This window comes from Brassica oleracea, chromosome C4, assembly GCF_000695525.1.
Source record: "Brassica oleracea var. oleracea cultivar TO1000 chromosome C4, BOL, whole genome shotgun sequence".
In the NCBI taxonomy this organism is placed as follows: Eukaryota; Viridiplantae; Streptophyta; class Magnoliopsida; order Brassicales; family Brassicaceae; genus Brassica; species Brassica oleracea.
The window spans coordinates 32,522,628-32,538,859 of record NC_027751.1 but is presented as its reverse complement, the minus strand read 5'-3'; the positions used below and the strand labels follow the sequence as shown (position 1 = coordinate 32,538,859).

Sequence of the window (16,232 nt, the reverse complement as noted above, 5' to 3'; positions counted from 1 at the left end):
GATACAAAACAACCAAGAAAACTTGATTTAAAACCACCGTACTGATGACCTATAATTACAAAAGCTATGAATCACATACATCACTTTTTGCCTCTTCTTTACAGTAGTGTCCAAATTCATACAAAGCCGGTACAGTCTACAAACATGGTACACAACAACAGAATCAATCATGCTCGCCTAAATAAGTCGTCATTTGAACCACCAGTAGGAGGCAGCCCAACCGCACGCGTGTAATAAGGAGTCGAACACATTTCTCTACTACGCAGAACTGAATCTGGATACACGCGTCGACTAGGTGACATTGACAGGGGAGTATGTGTACTTACTTGTCTTTCTAAGCTGAAGCTAGTTGAGGAAAGTTGGTTACCTTCAAAACCAGATGTTCTGACACTCCCTGAAACCCTTGGCGCGCCTTTATAAAGCCTGGCTTCTTGAGTATCCACAACCGGTTGACCATCTTCCCTGAAGCCTGTCCATAGTTTTGGTCCACCAATGTATGGGGTCGTCAAAGGCCGCTCTGTGTCTAGTAAAGTTCTGGTGAAAAGCTGAACTCCAGGTAACAAAGGAATGTCTCTCTCAGGTAAATGGTTGACAAGAGCTTTCTGAGAACTCGAGGCTAAAAAGCTGTTCCTCGTTGATGCATCAGGAGAAAAATCAGTGGGTACTCTGAAAAGTCCAGCACAGACAACAGGAAACTCTAGCATGGAACCAACGTTGGAAGCAGGGAGAGATGGTGTGGTACCAAATGTTGGCTCTATAGTTAGTGCGTATGTGTTCGTATATGAACCTGGGGTTGAAGGATAACAGCTCTCAGAGATATACTCAGGTTTTCTGATATGTAAGCTACTGAGTTTCTCTTGCAGAGACAGCTTAGCTTGCTTCAACGCAGTGAGCACAGCATCAGACTTTTCCTTTGCCGCTGGAACTAAGGGATAATCTAGTTTCGTAACAGGAGGTGACCGAATAGTTGATGGCTCAGAGAAACCTTTACAGCTCTGTGGATGGGAAGACTCAGTTTTAGGACTCTCAGATATATGTTCTCCAGAACCAGAAGGAGAAGCATTTTGTTCCACAGATTTGGAACCGCAACTTTTGCAGCACTTATCAGGTGATGTTACTGAATTATCCATAGACTTTGTAACACAGAGTGAGGGTAGTAGTACTAGTGTGGAACCTTGAGCTTTTTCTCCATTACTTTCATCCGTCACATCTGAATGGTTTCCTACCTCACATACATCCTACAAGATAGGCATGGAAACATACCATAATCACAACTAATGAGAGATAAAATACCTTTTTTGAGGTCAAAGCATGAGACATAGGGGGGGCATTACCAGGGGAGATGATTTATTCTCAGTGAACTTCTTCTCCCATTGCTTCTGAGTCTCTTCCATATCTTCATAAGATCCAACAACTTGTGCACGTTTTCTTAACGCTTTCTCCAACTTGACGTCCATACTGTTTCCCTTCTCTAACACATGTGAACATGATGACAGCTTCTGCAAGCTTTCTTCCCCCTTCCTCACAGTAACAACATCAACCACAGTTGTGGATGCTTCTTCACTCGTTTTAGGAAGCACTTCTTTTCCTTGAAGATCAACAACTGTATCTCCATCTCTCTTATGATCTTCAGATACAGTTCTGGAAAGAGATTGTAAATAATTTGTAAGCACATGACATTGGCACAATCCATTCATATATATATATATATATGCAACTGAGCAGCGGAAGATAATGAACAGACCTTGACTCGCTGCGTTTTATTTGTCGACAAGATCTTCCTTGCCGGTGGTGTCTAGGAGAGGAAAAGTAAGCAGACACGAAGCCTCTCTGTCTCCTATTACGGGACTCGGAAGAACCAGCTTCTCTCCTGCGTCCTTTCCATGATAGACTTTTGGCAGACACTAAAAAAGGAAATAAATCTTTCAACACCAGAAAAATTCAGAAACTGAGATGATAGAAACGCTTACCTGAGTTAGTAGTCTGAGAGTAGCTTTCTTGATCAGAGCTTGAATCATAAGCATCATCACGAAACCCGTGTTCTTCGAGGATAGCAAGGACATCAGCAGTAGCCTGTTCAGCCTTTTTTCTCTGTAAAGACGCAATCTTGAGCTGTTCTTCCAGCTCTGCTACCTAAAGATTCAGACATAAAAAAAAAAACAGTTCACGAACAAGTTAACAACAAATTCAAACAGAAAAAAATACGAACTTTATCAGAGAGGCCATCAAGCTTAGCTCTTGCGCTCTTGGAAACAGCTCTTTCAGCAAGTAAACGTGCACGGAGAAACTCAATGGTCATTGAAGTATGATCTTGTTCGTCTGAATCATTACACCTAAATCAAAATGCAATTAGAAAGTCCATGTGATTCCAGTCAACATGGTTGTTGTTGATACACTCTATTGAAGGAGACGATTGATTTGGGAGAAAGAGACACAAACATACCGATGATCGAAGTTGTCCTGATCCATCATAAAGAAGATCTGCTGCTGCTAGTTTCGAAGATTTGTCTGAAAACCTTTTTTTATGCTGCGTAGAGCTTCTCTCTGCTAATAACAAAAATCAACTTCACAAGTCAATATATGCGAGCTTTTTAATTTTTTTTATTATTAAAGTAGTTTTCTCTGTTCCTATTGGTTCACAATGATAAACTAAATTCAGTAGAGCTAATGAATTATGATAGCTCATTTATTAGGACTAACTTTATTTAATACTTTGCTTAATTCTTAGAATGTGTAGACTTGTAAATGTTATGGATTACATATGTAAATGACCATTACGAATTGGACAAATCTCCAAAATAGCATATTTCTAAGTTTATGTCACAAAAATAGTTTTCAAAAACTAAAATGACCGAAATAGCATTTTATCTTTTGAAAAATTTAATTTTTTTTTATTTTTCAAAATTTGAAATCTTATACCAAAACCCCACTCCCCAACTCTAAACCCTAAAATCTAAACTCTAAATCCTAAACCCTAAATCCTAAATCCTAAACCCCACCCCTTAACTATAAATCCTAAACCCCACCCCTAAACCCTAAACTCTAAACTCTAAATTCTAAACCCTAAACCCTAAACCCCACCCCTTAACTCTAAACTCTAATGTCTAAATTAATTTACCATTGGGGTATAAATGTATATTTATCTGTTTTGATAAAACATTAAGTGCTATTTTTGTCATTTTTATTCTTATAGGTTATATTTGTGACAAAAACTTTGTTAGTGCTATCCTAGTCATTTTTTCTGACGAATTTTATCTTCTAAAATATTCTAGGTATTTTTTAATCTTTATATAAGACTAAATCTTTTGATTGTATCTCTCCATATAACTGGTTTCTTATTCATCGAATAACCACGCATAATATTTCTCTTCGCAACACATTATCGTCACGATATTTTCCTTTTGAAGTTTTTGCTTTTGTACTGTGTTCTTCGTCTCAGTCTTTCTAGTACTCTCTATTTCCATTAACGAGAGATATTGATGATGCAGATTTATACTTTTAAGGCATTGCAACTAGTCAAACTATTTTAAAAATAAGAAATATATTCTCATTTGATAAAAAAAAAGCTAGTGTGCGCACTGTAACGAATACCGCAAAGATAATTTTTTTTGAAGGAAACAATAAGTTTAAAATTAGGTGATGCCTCATTAAAATCGTGTTAGGAAAATTCAGTGAAAAAATATATTTAAAAAAAAAGTGCGACACGTATTACTCCCTTTCATAAGGGCATCATTCTAAATCCGTTCGCCCAAAACTACACCGTGAACTGAGTACTTCCCGGCAACTTTCACCACAAATCTGAAAATCTTATATAATATGTTATCTTTATCTTTGTGTGTCCACGGATTAAAAAGAAATAAGGTAAAAAGCATTTTTATTTTTTTTATTTAGCAGGTGTAACCAGTTGCTACCAGTGACGGAGCTAGTATACAAATAGGGGGATCAACTGACCCACATCAATTCCTGAACTTAACTTAATGTATGCATATAATTGTAACAAATATAGATTAATTGGTTCATTTTTAACAGTTTGACCCTCTTGTTAATTATGAAACCTCCAATACTTTTTATAGTTTCGACCCACGTCGATTCACATCTCCGTCACTGGTTGCTACTAGGGGTATAAATGCATTATTACAGAAAATACACAATGCATCGTAGCATATTAGGGTAAAGTGTCATGCAACTAATTATTAATTTTTTTACGCTATAGAGTGCAAATTCCCTAAAATAAAGATTAATATCCAACAATTTCATGTTAGGGTCATAAATTCTAGAAGTTCATCTATGTGGGAAATCTAAAGGGGTATAGCTTATAGTCTTAGAGAGTCCAGCCACCGACTATTAGTAAACGTGCAATCCACTTGTTCTTCTTCATTGCCATGCCTTCATATCTCAAACTTGAGTAATCTAAACTTAAAAAAAAGAAAGCAACAAAACAAAATGACTTTTCTTTTGAAAATTGAGTATTTGCTATTCGTGTAAAAATAGATAAAAGTAGTCATTATAAAAATGATAATTATGTGATCTTAATAGACAATTTAGTATTTATTTTAACTTTTAGAAATAAATATTATAATAATATCTAAAACACCATAGATATTTTAACAAAGAAAATTATATTTTGGAGATTATACGCCATATATATATTAATTGTTTAAACCAAAACGAGTGTTTCATTAACCACAATCGGCTGTGGATTTAAGATACTTGGGATTTAATTTTGTTAAGCCGTCGTCATCATGATCATGTGATAAAATAGAGATCAATAATGGTAAGTTAGAATGTTATGGGATAAATAAATTAGACGTGCATATAACAAAATAAACATCTGATGCACTCAAAAACAAATATTAGTTCGTTAGTCAAAGGGACAACAGAAACAAACCCCAATAAAATGAAATGTTTCAAAAAAACTAATTATGTAGATAATAAATATATGAAAATGAGATAAATAGAATATTCCAACTATGGTATGAAGAAAAGGTCTAATTAAATAATAACCTGTTGTCACGGGCACTGTTTCATTCCTCTGGACCGCTTCTCCTTCAAGATCTGTTCCTTCCTTCCTTCCCTCTTTTCCTCTAACCAGATTTTGTTGTACCCATACATACATAAGTTAGATCATTCCACTTCCTTACCATATTCATCCTTCTTTGTCTCTATCATACAAAAAGAACTCTCTTTCTCTACTGTTTGGTCGATCTAAGCCATTCTTTTTTTTTAAAGATTTTTTTGTCTTCAAGTTTTCACTGTTGCTACTCCCAAGTGTAAGTACGCGTGTGTACTACGCAGTTACATATGTATACGTGTGTCTCTGTCTTTAATTCATTACTGAAACTGAAGCCCTTCTTTTGTTCCTCAGATTCTGCGTTTGAACAAAACTGAAACGTCTTCAAGGTTTGGCTTTTTTTTCTCCGAGTTTTTTTCGTCCTTACAAAAAAAAACCTCGGCTTCAAGAAAGATCCAAACTTGATTCTAATCTGTGAGTGCTCTGACTTGCTTTTAGATTCAGGATGAAAAGATGAAGTCTTGAATCTTGGTATTTAATTAAACAAGTTATATTAGTATATATAATATAATGTTTGGTCATGAATGCATTTGCAGATAATCTGAAAAAGGAAAAACTAAAAAAATGGGTAAGAGTTGGTTTGCTGTTGTGAAGAAGGCCTTCACTCCCAGACCAAAACAAACAAAAGATGAACAGGTCTCTACTGATCCTTAAAACTATCTTCATCATATACATACAAATGGTTGGTTATTATCATGTCTTTGATGGTTTTTATTATGCTTTCATTAGAAGCCACATAAGGCCAAGAAGTGGTTTGGTAAATCCAAGAAGTTGGATGTCACCACTCCTGGTGTAGCTGGTTCATTGCCTAGCAACACTCTTTGTGTTGCTAGAGAAGCGAAACTAAAGGAGATCGAGGAGGAACAGAGCAGACATGCTTACTCTGTGGCTGTTGCAACTGCTGCTGCCGCAGATGCAGCTGTTGCAGCTGCTCAAGCTGCAGCTGAAGTTGTTCGTCTCACTGCGGTATCACGTTTCCCTGGGAAATCAAAGGAAGATATTGCTGCTATCAAGATTCAGACAGCATTTAGAGGTTATATGGTAATAATATCGTTTTAATGTTTCACATTTTTAAGTTTGGTTTGGTAATGGAAACGAGTTCATTACCTTTTGGTTACCTTTTTGAAGGCAAGGAGAGCGTTGCGTGCGTTGAGAGGACTTGTGAGGCTAAAGTCTCTAGTGCAAGGGAAAGGTGTAAGACGTCAAGCCACATCAACATTGCAGAGCATGCAAACACTAGCTAGATTACAATATCAGATTCGTGAGAGAAGGCTACGGTTGTCAGAGGATAAGCAAGCTTGTGCAAGAAAGCTCCAACAGAAACACAATAAAGAGTTTGCTAAGGTAAAGTCAAGTCCACACAAAGATCATTGATAGTTTTAGTTGCACAGTTTTTTTTCTTTAATGATTGTATTGTGTTTTGTGAAATAGATTGGAGGAAACTGGGATGATAGCACACTGTCTAGGGAGAGAGTTGAAGCAAACATGTTGAACAAGCAAGTAGCAACAATGAGAAGAGAAAAAGCACTTGCATATGCATACACTCATCAGGTATCAAACTTTAGCATCTTTACACTATAATAGTTATAAAACTCAAAAACTGTTTAACATGCAGAATACGTGGAAAAGCTCATCTATTTCACAAACATTCATGGATCCGAACAACCCGCATTGGGGCTGGAGCTGGCTAGAACGTTGGATGGCTGCACGACCAAATGAGAACCAGTCAGTCACACTCACACCAGACACCGCTGACAAAACCTCTTCTGCTGCCAATAGTGTAGCAAGCCGTGCCAGGTCTGAGATAATCCCACGCGGCAGAAAGCCTTCACCGAGACGAATCACACCACCGAGTAGTCGAAGAATGTCAAGCCCTGGAGTGAGGCAAGCCCCAAGTGGGGATGAAGACTCGAAGAGCAGGTTGAGTATCCAATCAGAACAGCCTGGCAACCGTAGGCATAGCATTGGCGGGTCATTGCCATCCACTAGAGATGATGAGAGCAGTATCGCTAGTAGTAGTGTCTCTCAGTCAGTTCCGGGCTACATGGCGCTTACACAAGCAGCTAAAGCGAGAGCACGGCTCTCAAACCTTAGTCCTTTGGGCTTAGAGAAGACGGCGAAAAAGCGGCTTTCGTTCTCTGACTCTCCTAATAAGACTGTAAGACGGTTTTCAGGTCCTCCTAAGCTGGAAAGCAGTGGTAACAATAAAAGTAAAGATACTGTTCTTGCTTAAGCAGGAGACGGGATATAGTTTAGACAAAAGTATGCAACAGAGGTGAGATCAGAGAATATTCTGTTGTGTCTTTTGTCTATAACAATTGTCTTTATTTTGTTTTGGATTTTTTTTTACTGCTTTAAACTTAACTATTTGTTTTGATTTTTTTGATTGGTTGTTCATGTAACTTTCATACTGATTAAAAGACAAAAATATAATCAAGATTAGTGATTTTCAGTGTAATTTCTCAGTTTCTTCTTAAGCATTTCATGTGAGGATTCATGTGAAGAACAAAAACAACGTAGTAAGAGCATCTCCAACAAGAGATTCTATACATTAGAGTCCTAAAAAACACATATATGTGTACTATTAAAATTTGACCAGGTATTATTACTTCGGCTATAAAAAAAATCATGGAAAGATTTTTTTAAAACATGGATTGTATTATTAGTTAACTAGACAAAGTTTAGAGGTCGTAGAATCGAGTGACATTCTAGAAGTTAGTAGTATAGAATGACATTCGAGACGAATCTAATATTTCTTTCTTTAGTAAAATTTTCGTTTCAAAATAAGTGTAGTTTTATAAGTATAATGCAAAATCTATTGACTTTATATTTCAGTCAATATTTTATTAGTTGAAATATTGTTAGATGTATTGGTAAGAGAAAAAGACAAAAATAGCACTAAATCAAGTTTTTGTTCTCAAACTAGCACTCAAAGTCAAAAGTCACAAAAATAGCACTTAATGTTTTATCAAAAGTCACAAACTTAGGGTTTAGAGTTAAAGGGTGGGGTTTAGGATTTAGGGTTTAGGGTTTAGGGTTTAGGGTTTAGGGTTTAGGGTTTAGGGTTTAGGGTTTAGGGTTTAGGGTTTAGGGTTTAGGGTTTAGGGTTTAGGGTTTAGGGTTTAGGGTTTAGGGTTTAGGGTTTAGGGTTTAGGGTTTAGGGTTTAGGGTTTAGGGTTTAGGGTTTAGGGTTTAGGGTTTAGGGTTTAGGGTTTAGGGTTTAGGGTTTAGGGTTTAGGGTTTAGGGTTTAGGGTTTAGGGTTTAGGGTTTAGGGTTTAGGGTTTAGGGTTTAGGGTTTAGGGTTTAGGGTTTAGGGTTTAGGGTTTAGGGTTTAGGGTTTAGGGTTTAGAGTTTAAGGTTTAGGATTTAGGGTTTAGGGTTTAGAGTTTAGGGTTTAGGGTTTAGAATTGAGAAATAAAGTTTTGCGGATAAGATATAAACTTAAAAATGTGCTATTTTGGTCATTTTAGTTTTTGAGTGCTATTTTTGTGATATAAATTTAGAAATGTGCTATTTTGGACATTTGCCCTATTGGTAATGATGATTTTATTTAGTAAATATACAAATTAAATGTTTTCTTAATGAATGTGTCAAAATATAAAACAACGACTGAAATGAAACATACGAAGTATTATATTAGTCAGATTTTTTGTATTAAAAAATAGAAATAATCATTAAAATTTATAAAAAATTTCCAAGAGAAATTAATGTAAAACTCAGAACCAAGTTAATTGGGTTGAATTTGAAAAAAAATAAAAAATTAAAGGCTCAAAGTTGCAAACAAAGAGAAAAGAAAGGGGCCTGTAAGGCTTGAGATTCTAGGGCTTTCCCTTCGGATCAGACGACGTTTACTTCTTCTTCTTCTTCTTCTTCTTCTTCTTCCATCAGTGTGGTGAAATTGAGAAAAATGAGCGGAGTCGGGAAGAAAGTGGCGGATGTGGCGTTCAAAGCGTCGAGGACAATAGATTGGGAAGGGATGGCGAAGGTCCTTGTCACCGATGAGGCTCGCAGAGAGTTCTCCAACCTCCGTCGTGCTTTCGATGAGGTCAACACCCAGCTGCAGACCAAGTTCAGCCAGGTTAATCTTCCGATTACCTTTCTCTTGAATCTCTGTATGTCCTTAGATCTTCATCGGCATTAGTAATCTGGATCAGGTGATTCGATTTGAGATTGGTTGTTGGTGACACTTGGCTCGTATATAATGTTGAAAATTGTTTTTCTCATTGTTGATAGGATCTTCTATTTCATTAATCAGAGGACATTGTTGCTTGGCCTTTTGCTTATAGCTCATATTCATTTTTCTACTTGTGCCCTGGTCATTGCTTTGTTTCACTGAATTGCTATTTTCTACGAAGTCGTTCTTGTTTTTATGCATTGGTTTGTGTGGATTGATGTTTCTTTATGTGTTGAAGGAGCCTGAACCCATTGATTGGGATTTCTACAGAAAGGGCATTGGCTCTGGCGTTGTTGACATGTACAAGGAAGCTTACGACAGTATGTTCTATTCTTTTCCTTCTTCTGCAAATCTGTTTTGTTGAACAGAACCGCAACTTCTCTAGTTATCACGTTCATCTTCAAAATTACTGACCTGCAGTATATGATATGATACAAATACACCCATCAGTTCGTTTGTAACTAATTTTTGTGTTTGTGATCAAGTGAAAGACTTGGACTTGCTTTTGTTTTGCTCTCAAGTCAAACCTGACTAGAAAGTCTTGAAAGAGATCTGCATTATATTTAAACTGAAGTTTCCAGTTTTTGTTGCGAGTATGAAGATATACCAAAATGAATTTTTGATTGCTCTTTCTGGTTTGCTGCAGGCATTGAGATTCCTAAGTACGTGGACAATGTTACCCCTGAATACAAGCCAAAGTTTGATGCTTTGGTGAGCACTAGCTTTTACAAACTCCATTGTTTAGACTAGGGTCTTTTCAGCTAACTTGGTCGTTTCTTTATTTCTATAGCTGGTGGAACTCAAAGAAGCAGAACATAAATCTCTCAAGGAGTCTCAACGGCTGGAGAAAGAAATTATTGATGTCCAGGAGATAAGCGTAAGTACCCCGTTAACAAGTTTGTCTTATACAAAGTTCAATCCGATATAGTTCTGTTAACTCAAGATTCTCATGCATGTCTTTACATGTGTGTGTTGGCGTAATCAGAAAAAGCTCAGCACGATGACTGCAGATGAGTACTTTGAGAAGCACCCAGAACTCAAGAAGAAGTTTGATGACGAGATCCGTAACGACTACTGGGGATACTGATCATCATATGTTCTGTATCTCCGGTCTGGAAATGAAACTCTCTCTTCTCTTTTTTCTTTTGATGTGATTTTGTGAGAGTCAATCATAACATAATAACGACCACTCCATTTACGTAAGCAGTGTGTTGAGATATTTCATTGGAGATCCAATGAGACGATGACGATAAAACCCATTTGGTTTCAGTTGTCAATGTCATAATATTGTTTCGTTTTGTTCTAAAGAGAATAATAAGAGTTAAAAAGATCTATCAAGTGTAAGAAATCTTAACCATTAGCAAATTGGTTTGTTGATAAATCTTCCGGTTTGTTGTTGAGTCTTTGGGTTGGTTTCAACAAACCGGTTTGGATACAAGTGTTGGTTTAGATTTCTCTTTGCTTACGTTGAATTGGTTGACTGATACACTGCATAGTGATGAGCCAAGAGAGGAGCAATAAAACTTCCCATCTCTTTTGTCAACTGAATATTAGAACATGTTTATTGTAGGTCTCTGTTTATTGTAGGTCTCTTAGTTAGCGTGAAAAAGCTGAGAGATGTCTCTTATATCTCTTATTTAAAAACTTTTTTAGTTTTTTTAGTTAAAAGATGTTCTTAGATACAGAGTTCACGTCGCTGCTTGTAAAATTACAAGTAGCCAATATCGGTTAGCAATGTGCTTACTAGTAAGTAGGTACCGTAGAAAGACAAATCTTGATTGGTCTAGAGAAGCAAGAACCACGTGCTGCTCTCCTACCCCGTCTGTACCGAAAGTCAGGTTTTGTCGTTTTGCTAATAACTGTATAAATGAAGATAGATAGATAAGACCATTTTTCTTTAAAGTATAACGTGTATCTACCTGTAAAATGCATGAGCCAGAGATTAGTTCGTAGGTAATGGTCTCATGTCAATCACGTGTCTATGACCAAAGGGCGTCCCCAACTCTATAAATAGGTAATGTTTGTGTGTCACGTCTCCAAGAAAATAAAAAACAACAGAGAACTTCCCAACACCTCAGCTGCAACGTACAGAAACACCGGTGGGGAAACAAGATGGAAATGGGAACCTCGTCATCATCAGGCTTGGTCAAGGCCAAATCTGAGACACTATCAGAAGCTCTTAAGTCTAGTTCACTCGACTTCAGTAATGGTGGGGGCAGTAGCCATGGGAGAAAGCAGCATGTAAGAGCATCGTCATCACCGAGCCAAAGTGGCAGCAGCAACTACACAAGGAACACACACATAAGGAAGGCCAAGACTCTTGACCTTGGTCGTCTCACTGGTGGTGAGGCTCTTAGCCGAGCCTCTAGTGCTTCCCTTGGACTTTCCTTCTCTTTTACTGGCTTTGCTGTGCCACATGAAGAAGAAATCATTCCTTCAGAGCAATCATGCAGCAATGATGATAACTGTAAGATAACCATTAAGCACGGCATCTAATTGCAAGTCTTGATGTCAACTATGGCGTGTATTGAGTTCTTTGTTCTTATTATTATTCGTGTCGCAGTGGAAGATATTGAAGCAGCAACTAGTAGTGTGGTCAAGCTTCAAGAAGAACCAACCTTTCCAATATATCTGAAGGTGAACCATTTCCCCATATAGATAATATTATGGGAAACAGTAGGAATTGATATTTATGATACTCTCTATTTGAGCGCAGGCACTGATGGAGATATGTATCTTTTATTTTTTCTGTCAACATGGCGATATGTATCTAAATCATCAAAACCACAAAAGTCCATAGAAATATATATATGATTTTGATGCCATTGATTAGTCCAACTTCAGTGGGTCTGTTGTATCTCATATCATGTTTTATGTACAAGAATTATAAATCCTCCCATAACCAAGAAACAGTTTACATTTAGTTTTTATCATCCGCATTGCATTAAGACAGAGCATCATGAATATTCCTAGACAATGGAAACCTCTGTTTTGCCTTCTTTGTTGGTCTAACTTTGGTGCCCAAAAGTCCACGCTTAGGAGGCTCAACTACAGTTTACTGGTTCTTGGCAACATGTGAAGCAGAGCTTCACGCTGGACCAAAAGGGTATGGTTATATATGTATTGTAATTCTGAATAAATCAGAGAGACTTTTGAGTAATTTATCCCTAGAAAAAGAATATATTTTCTTGCAAACTAAGGCATATATTTGTGGGAACTTGTGCTTGAAAATTTACTGATCAAATCAATTCTTGTCATGTGCTATGCAGTTCATAGACATCACATACAAGGTAACTTGTAAAGCAATGACATCATCATCAGGAAAGAGCATCTTGAATGGGATTAGTGGTTCAGCCTATCCAGGGGAGCTTCTGGCTCTCATGGGACCTTCTGGAAGTGGCAAAACTACACTACTCAATGTGCTTTGTGGAAGATTTAATCACCAAAACATGGGTGGATCGGTCAGCTACAATGATAAACCATATTCTAAGCACTTGAAAACCAGGTTAATATAAGATTCCAGTTCAGCCTCTAAATGAAACTGTGGATGCATATATAATTTGTACCATTAACATGGCAGGATTGGATTTGTGACTCAAGATGATGTTCTGTTCCCTCACTTAACTGTTAAAGAGACACTAACCTACACAGCTCTTTTACGCCTTCCTAAGACCCTCACAAAGCAGCTGAAGGAGCAAAGAGCTATCAATGTTATACAAGAGCTTGGCCTGGAAAGGTACATTACCATCTACTAATATCATTTAAATTGTTTGAGAAATTTCCCTTACGGTAAAGGTAACGCTTGTGACTATTATATAAGGTGCCAAGACACAATGATTGGAGGGTCATTTGTGCGTGGTGTGTCAGGTGGGGAGAGGAAAAGGGTTTGTATTGGGAATGAGATCATGACTAATCCTTCACTTCTTTTCCTTGATGAACCCACTTCTAGTTTGGACTCTACTACTGCTCTAAAGATTGTTCAGATGCTACAAAGTATAGCAAAGGTAAGAGACAGCTCTAAATCCTGTTTTGACCATAACCAAGTTCTTACTTGTTGGCATGCAGGCTGGGAAAACTATAGTAACAACAATCCACCAACCGTCAAGCAGGCTCTTTCACAGATTCGACAAGCTGGTTGTACTCAGCAGAGGAAGCTTGCTTTACTTTGGGAAAGCATCAGAAGCAATGTCTTACTTCTCTTCCATAGGTTGTTCTCCTCTACTCTCCATGAACCCAGCAGAGTTCTTGCTGGACTTGGCAAATGGAAACATGAACGATATCTCCATACCCTCAGCTCTTAAAGAGGAAACGAAGATGGAAAAGTCTTGCAGAAAGATAAGATCTTCCAAGCCAACTCCTACAGTTGTATATGAGGTGAGGCAAAGATACAGTTCAAGATACCTTTCTAGAGCTATATCATATTAACTGTGATGTTGATGCGGAAACACAGTATCTTGAGGAGGCTTACAAGACACAGATTGAAGTCAAGGAGAAGAAGAAACTTATGGAACCAGTTCCTCTTGATGAAGAAGTTAAACTGATGATAACTTGCCCCAAGCGAGAATGGGGGTTAAGCTGGTGGGATCAGTACTGCATACTCTCTTTAAGAGGATTTAAAGAACGTAAGCATGACTATTTCAGCTGGTTGAGAGTCACTCAAGTGCTATCCACTGCCATTATCTTAGGTTTACTCTGGTGGCAATCAGACATTCAACATCCCAAAGGTCTACAAGATCAGGTACGAGAACATGTTCATGGTCTAGAAATTAGTCGCTTATGTTGAAAATGGAACTCTCTCTTTATCTCAGGTAGGTCTACTCTTCTTCATTGCTGTTTTCTGGGGATTCTTTCCGGTATTCACAGCGATCTTCACGTTTCCTCAAGAGAGAGCAATGCTGAGCAAGGAAAGAGAGTCTAATATGTATAGATTAAGTGCATATTTTGTGGCTAGGACCACAAGCGACCTGCCACTTGACTTGATATTACCTGTGCTTTTCCTGGTAGTTGTATATTTCATGGCAGGATTGAGACTAAGAGCTGAATCCTTTTTCCTAAGTGTGCTCACAGTCTTCCTCTGCATCGTTGCAGCTCAGGTAAAAAGGGTCTCATTGTGAAACTAGAGGATATATTGAACCCAAAAATGCTAACAACTTTTTTGTGTTTAGGGACTTGGATTAGCTATAGGGGCAAGCTTAATGGATTTGAAGAAGGCCACAACTTTAGCATCAGTAACTGTGATGACTTTCATGCTCGCTGGTGGCTACTTCGTAAAGGTAGATTATTATATACAACTTCCAATTCAAAGACAAGATCCTTCTGGTACATTCTTGATTGATTTCAAAATTATAAACAGGGTTGTTTTTTTGGACAACATAGTACATTGTTCTTACATACCTTTCTCCACGTTCAGACATGTTGTAAACTTCTACTTACAGTGAGATATTTACCTCTAATTAAGATCATATGCTGTTTCAGATAAGCAAATCCTAAAACTTATCATCATACATAGATAAAGGAGTGTTATAACTGTAATGAATTGCTTAGCACTGATCATTTTTTGTTTGTCTTTGGCAGAAAGTTCCGATGTTTATTGCATGGATACGTTACATGTCATTCAACTATCACACATACAAGCTCCTTGTCAAGGTTCAATATGAACAAATCATGCAGGATGTAAACGGAGAGGAGATAGTGAATGGACTTAAGGAAGTGAGTGCTCTCGTAGCTATGATTATTGGCTACCGTCTCTTGGCTTATCTTTCTCTTCGAAGAATGAAGCTCCACATTTTAACTTAAATTTACTTACAAATAGGAATTTATATATAATGTGTCCACTTAATTTATTATCTTTGCTTGTTTATATATATTTCCACTTACTTCATAGTGTGTATTTTTTTAACGTTGGATTGTATTATTAAGTCAGCAAAAAGTTCTAAACAATGAAAACTAGCAAAATAAATATAAGAGAAGGGCTATATCAGTAGGGATCTAAAGTAAATTCACACATATCTATTTTGCGTGTGGATGACTAAAGATTTTTCATTTAAAAGCTCCATATTTGCTTATAAAATAGTTGAATCTCAAGGAAGATAATCTTAGCATTAATCCAAAAACACCACGCTTCACTCTGAATTGAGAATGATTGTCACTCTCTTTTTAATACTCCAGTAGGAACCACTGAGACAAAACAACTCTTTATATTGCTCTATTGATAATAATAGAGTCAAAGAGATTACCGTTTCATAGAATTTGATGTTGCCTTCTGAAGTAACCATAGTTTGCAGCAAGAACTCCGTCACCATCACATGAAGAACCATCAACGATTGAAGCCGGTAAAACCCGTTGCCACCATCCGCAGTAGGTCTGTCAATTGACTTTTCTAAACGGTTCAATTGAACCGAAGTTTTTTTTTTCCAAATCCATTGAAAGAAGCACACAAAAAAACAATCAAAAACTTTGCCAAATTTAAAATAAATTGACAACCGAACAAACTAAGTAACCAGAAGTAAATTAAATCAAAGAAAGAGAAGCAAAGCGATTCAAACAAGCCGATGACGGAGCTATAGAAAAAACATAATACCAGCTCAATCCTATCTCACAATGCCCTAATTATTTCAATACTTTGATATATTATTCCTCTGAAGATCATAAATGACTAAGTGTGTGGGTTGACTATGCTTGAGATATAATTTTCTCAACCAAACTTTACCACTGTGCCATACATACTTACGCCATCTCCATTGACGTGATTCATTAGAGAAACATGACAAAAGTCTTCTTTTACCAGAATTGACTGTTCGCTGCGGTCTTTTCAACAAGGGTTTTCTGCAAAAAAACCCTCAATGTGGTTTTTTTTGCAAATTAATCCGCAAACTCAAAAACCCACGGATCAACCCTCCAAGTGCCAGTCAAACCGCAATATAACCCTCGGCCGTATATATGTGTATTTGACTGTGTATAATTTTAACATTTTTCAATACTACGTC

The 16,232-nt window shown here is 37.2% G+C and overlaps 4 protein-coding genes across 7 annotated transcripts; 3 read left to right on the top strand and 1 right to left on the bottom strand.

The window, feature by feature from the left end:
* LOC106336926 lies at positions 1–2,556 on the bottom strand. The gene is made up of 6 exons (XM_013775907.1): positions 2,444–2,556; positions 2,210–2,333; positions 1,971–2,133; positions 1,745–1,904; positions 1,335–1,641; positions 1–1,238 (listed from the first exon to the last, which is right to left on the bottom strand). The coding sequence occupies exons 1-6, from the start codon at positions 2,470–2,472 to the stop codon at positions 168–170; spliced, it is 1,854 nt and encodes a 617-aa protein (XP_013631361.1). The 5' UTR covers positions 2,473–2,556; the 3' UTR covers positions 1–167.
* A 2,482-nt stretch (positions 2,557–5,038) lies between these two features.
* On the top strand, positions 5,039–7,517 carry LOC106339701 (protein IQ-DOMAIN 1). Its single transcript, XM_013778560.1, has 7 exons — positions 5,039–5,270; positions 5,366–5,485; positions 5,608–5,707; positions 5,801–6,112; positions 6,200–6,415; positions 6,503–6,622; positions 6,687–7,517. Exons 3-7 carry the CDS (start codon positions 5,636–5,638, stop codon positions 7,302–7,304), a joined length of 1,338 nt encoding a protein of 445 aa, XP_013634014.1. The 5' UTR covers positions 5,039–5,270; positions 5,366–5,485; positions 5,608–5,635; the 3' UTR covers positions 7,305–7,517.
* Positions 7,518–8,840: 1,323 nt separating this feature from the next.
* Positions 8,841–10,578, top strand: LOC106337330 (ATP synthase subunit d, mitochondrial-like). The gene is made up of 5 exons (XM_013776428.1): positions 8,841–9,150; positions 9,485–9,566; positions 9,893–9,957; positions 10,037–10,123; positions 10,232–10,578. The coding sequence occupies exons 1-5, from the start codon at positions 8,980–8,982 to the stop codon at positions 10,331–10,333; spliced, it is 507 nt and encodes a 168-aa protein (XP_013631882.1). The 5' UTR covers positions 8,841–8,979; the 3' UTR covers positions 10,334–10,578.
* A 706-nt stretch (positions 10,579–11,284) lies between these two features.
* Positions 11,285–15,122, top strand: LOC106337265 (ABC transporter G family member 27). 4 transcript variants are annotated; one of them, XM_013776351.1, is made up of 11 exons: positions 11,285–11,713; positions 11,810–11,883; positions 12,275–12,366; positions 12,516–12,751; positions 12,827–12,982; positions 13,067–13,250; positions 13,312–13,620; positions 13,697–13,984; positions 14,055–14,339; positions 14,412–14,519; positions 14,821–15,122. In XM_013776351.1, exons 3-11 carry the CDS (start codon positions 12,355–12,357, stop codon positions 15,040–15,042), a joined length of 1,800 nt encoding a protein of 599 aa, XP_013631805.1. In that variant the 5' UTR covers positions 11,285–11,713; positions 11,810–11,883; positions 12,275–12,354; the 3' UTR covers positions 15,043–15,122. The 4 variants fall into 4 exon arrangements, with proteins under 4 accessions (XP_013631805.1, XP_013631802.1, XP_013631803.1 ...); XM_013776350.1 differs by having other exon boundaries at positions 11,587–11,713; positions 11,963–12,366; XM_013776348.1 differs by lacking the exon at positions 12,275–12,366 and having other exon boundaries at positions 11,299–11,713.
* Positions 15,123–16,232: the final 1,110 nt, after the last annotated feature.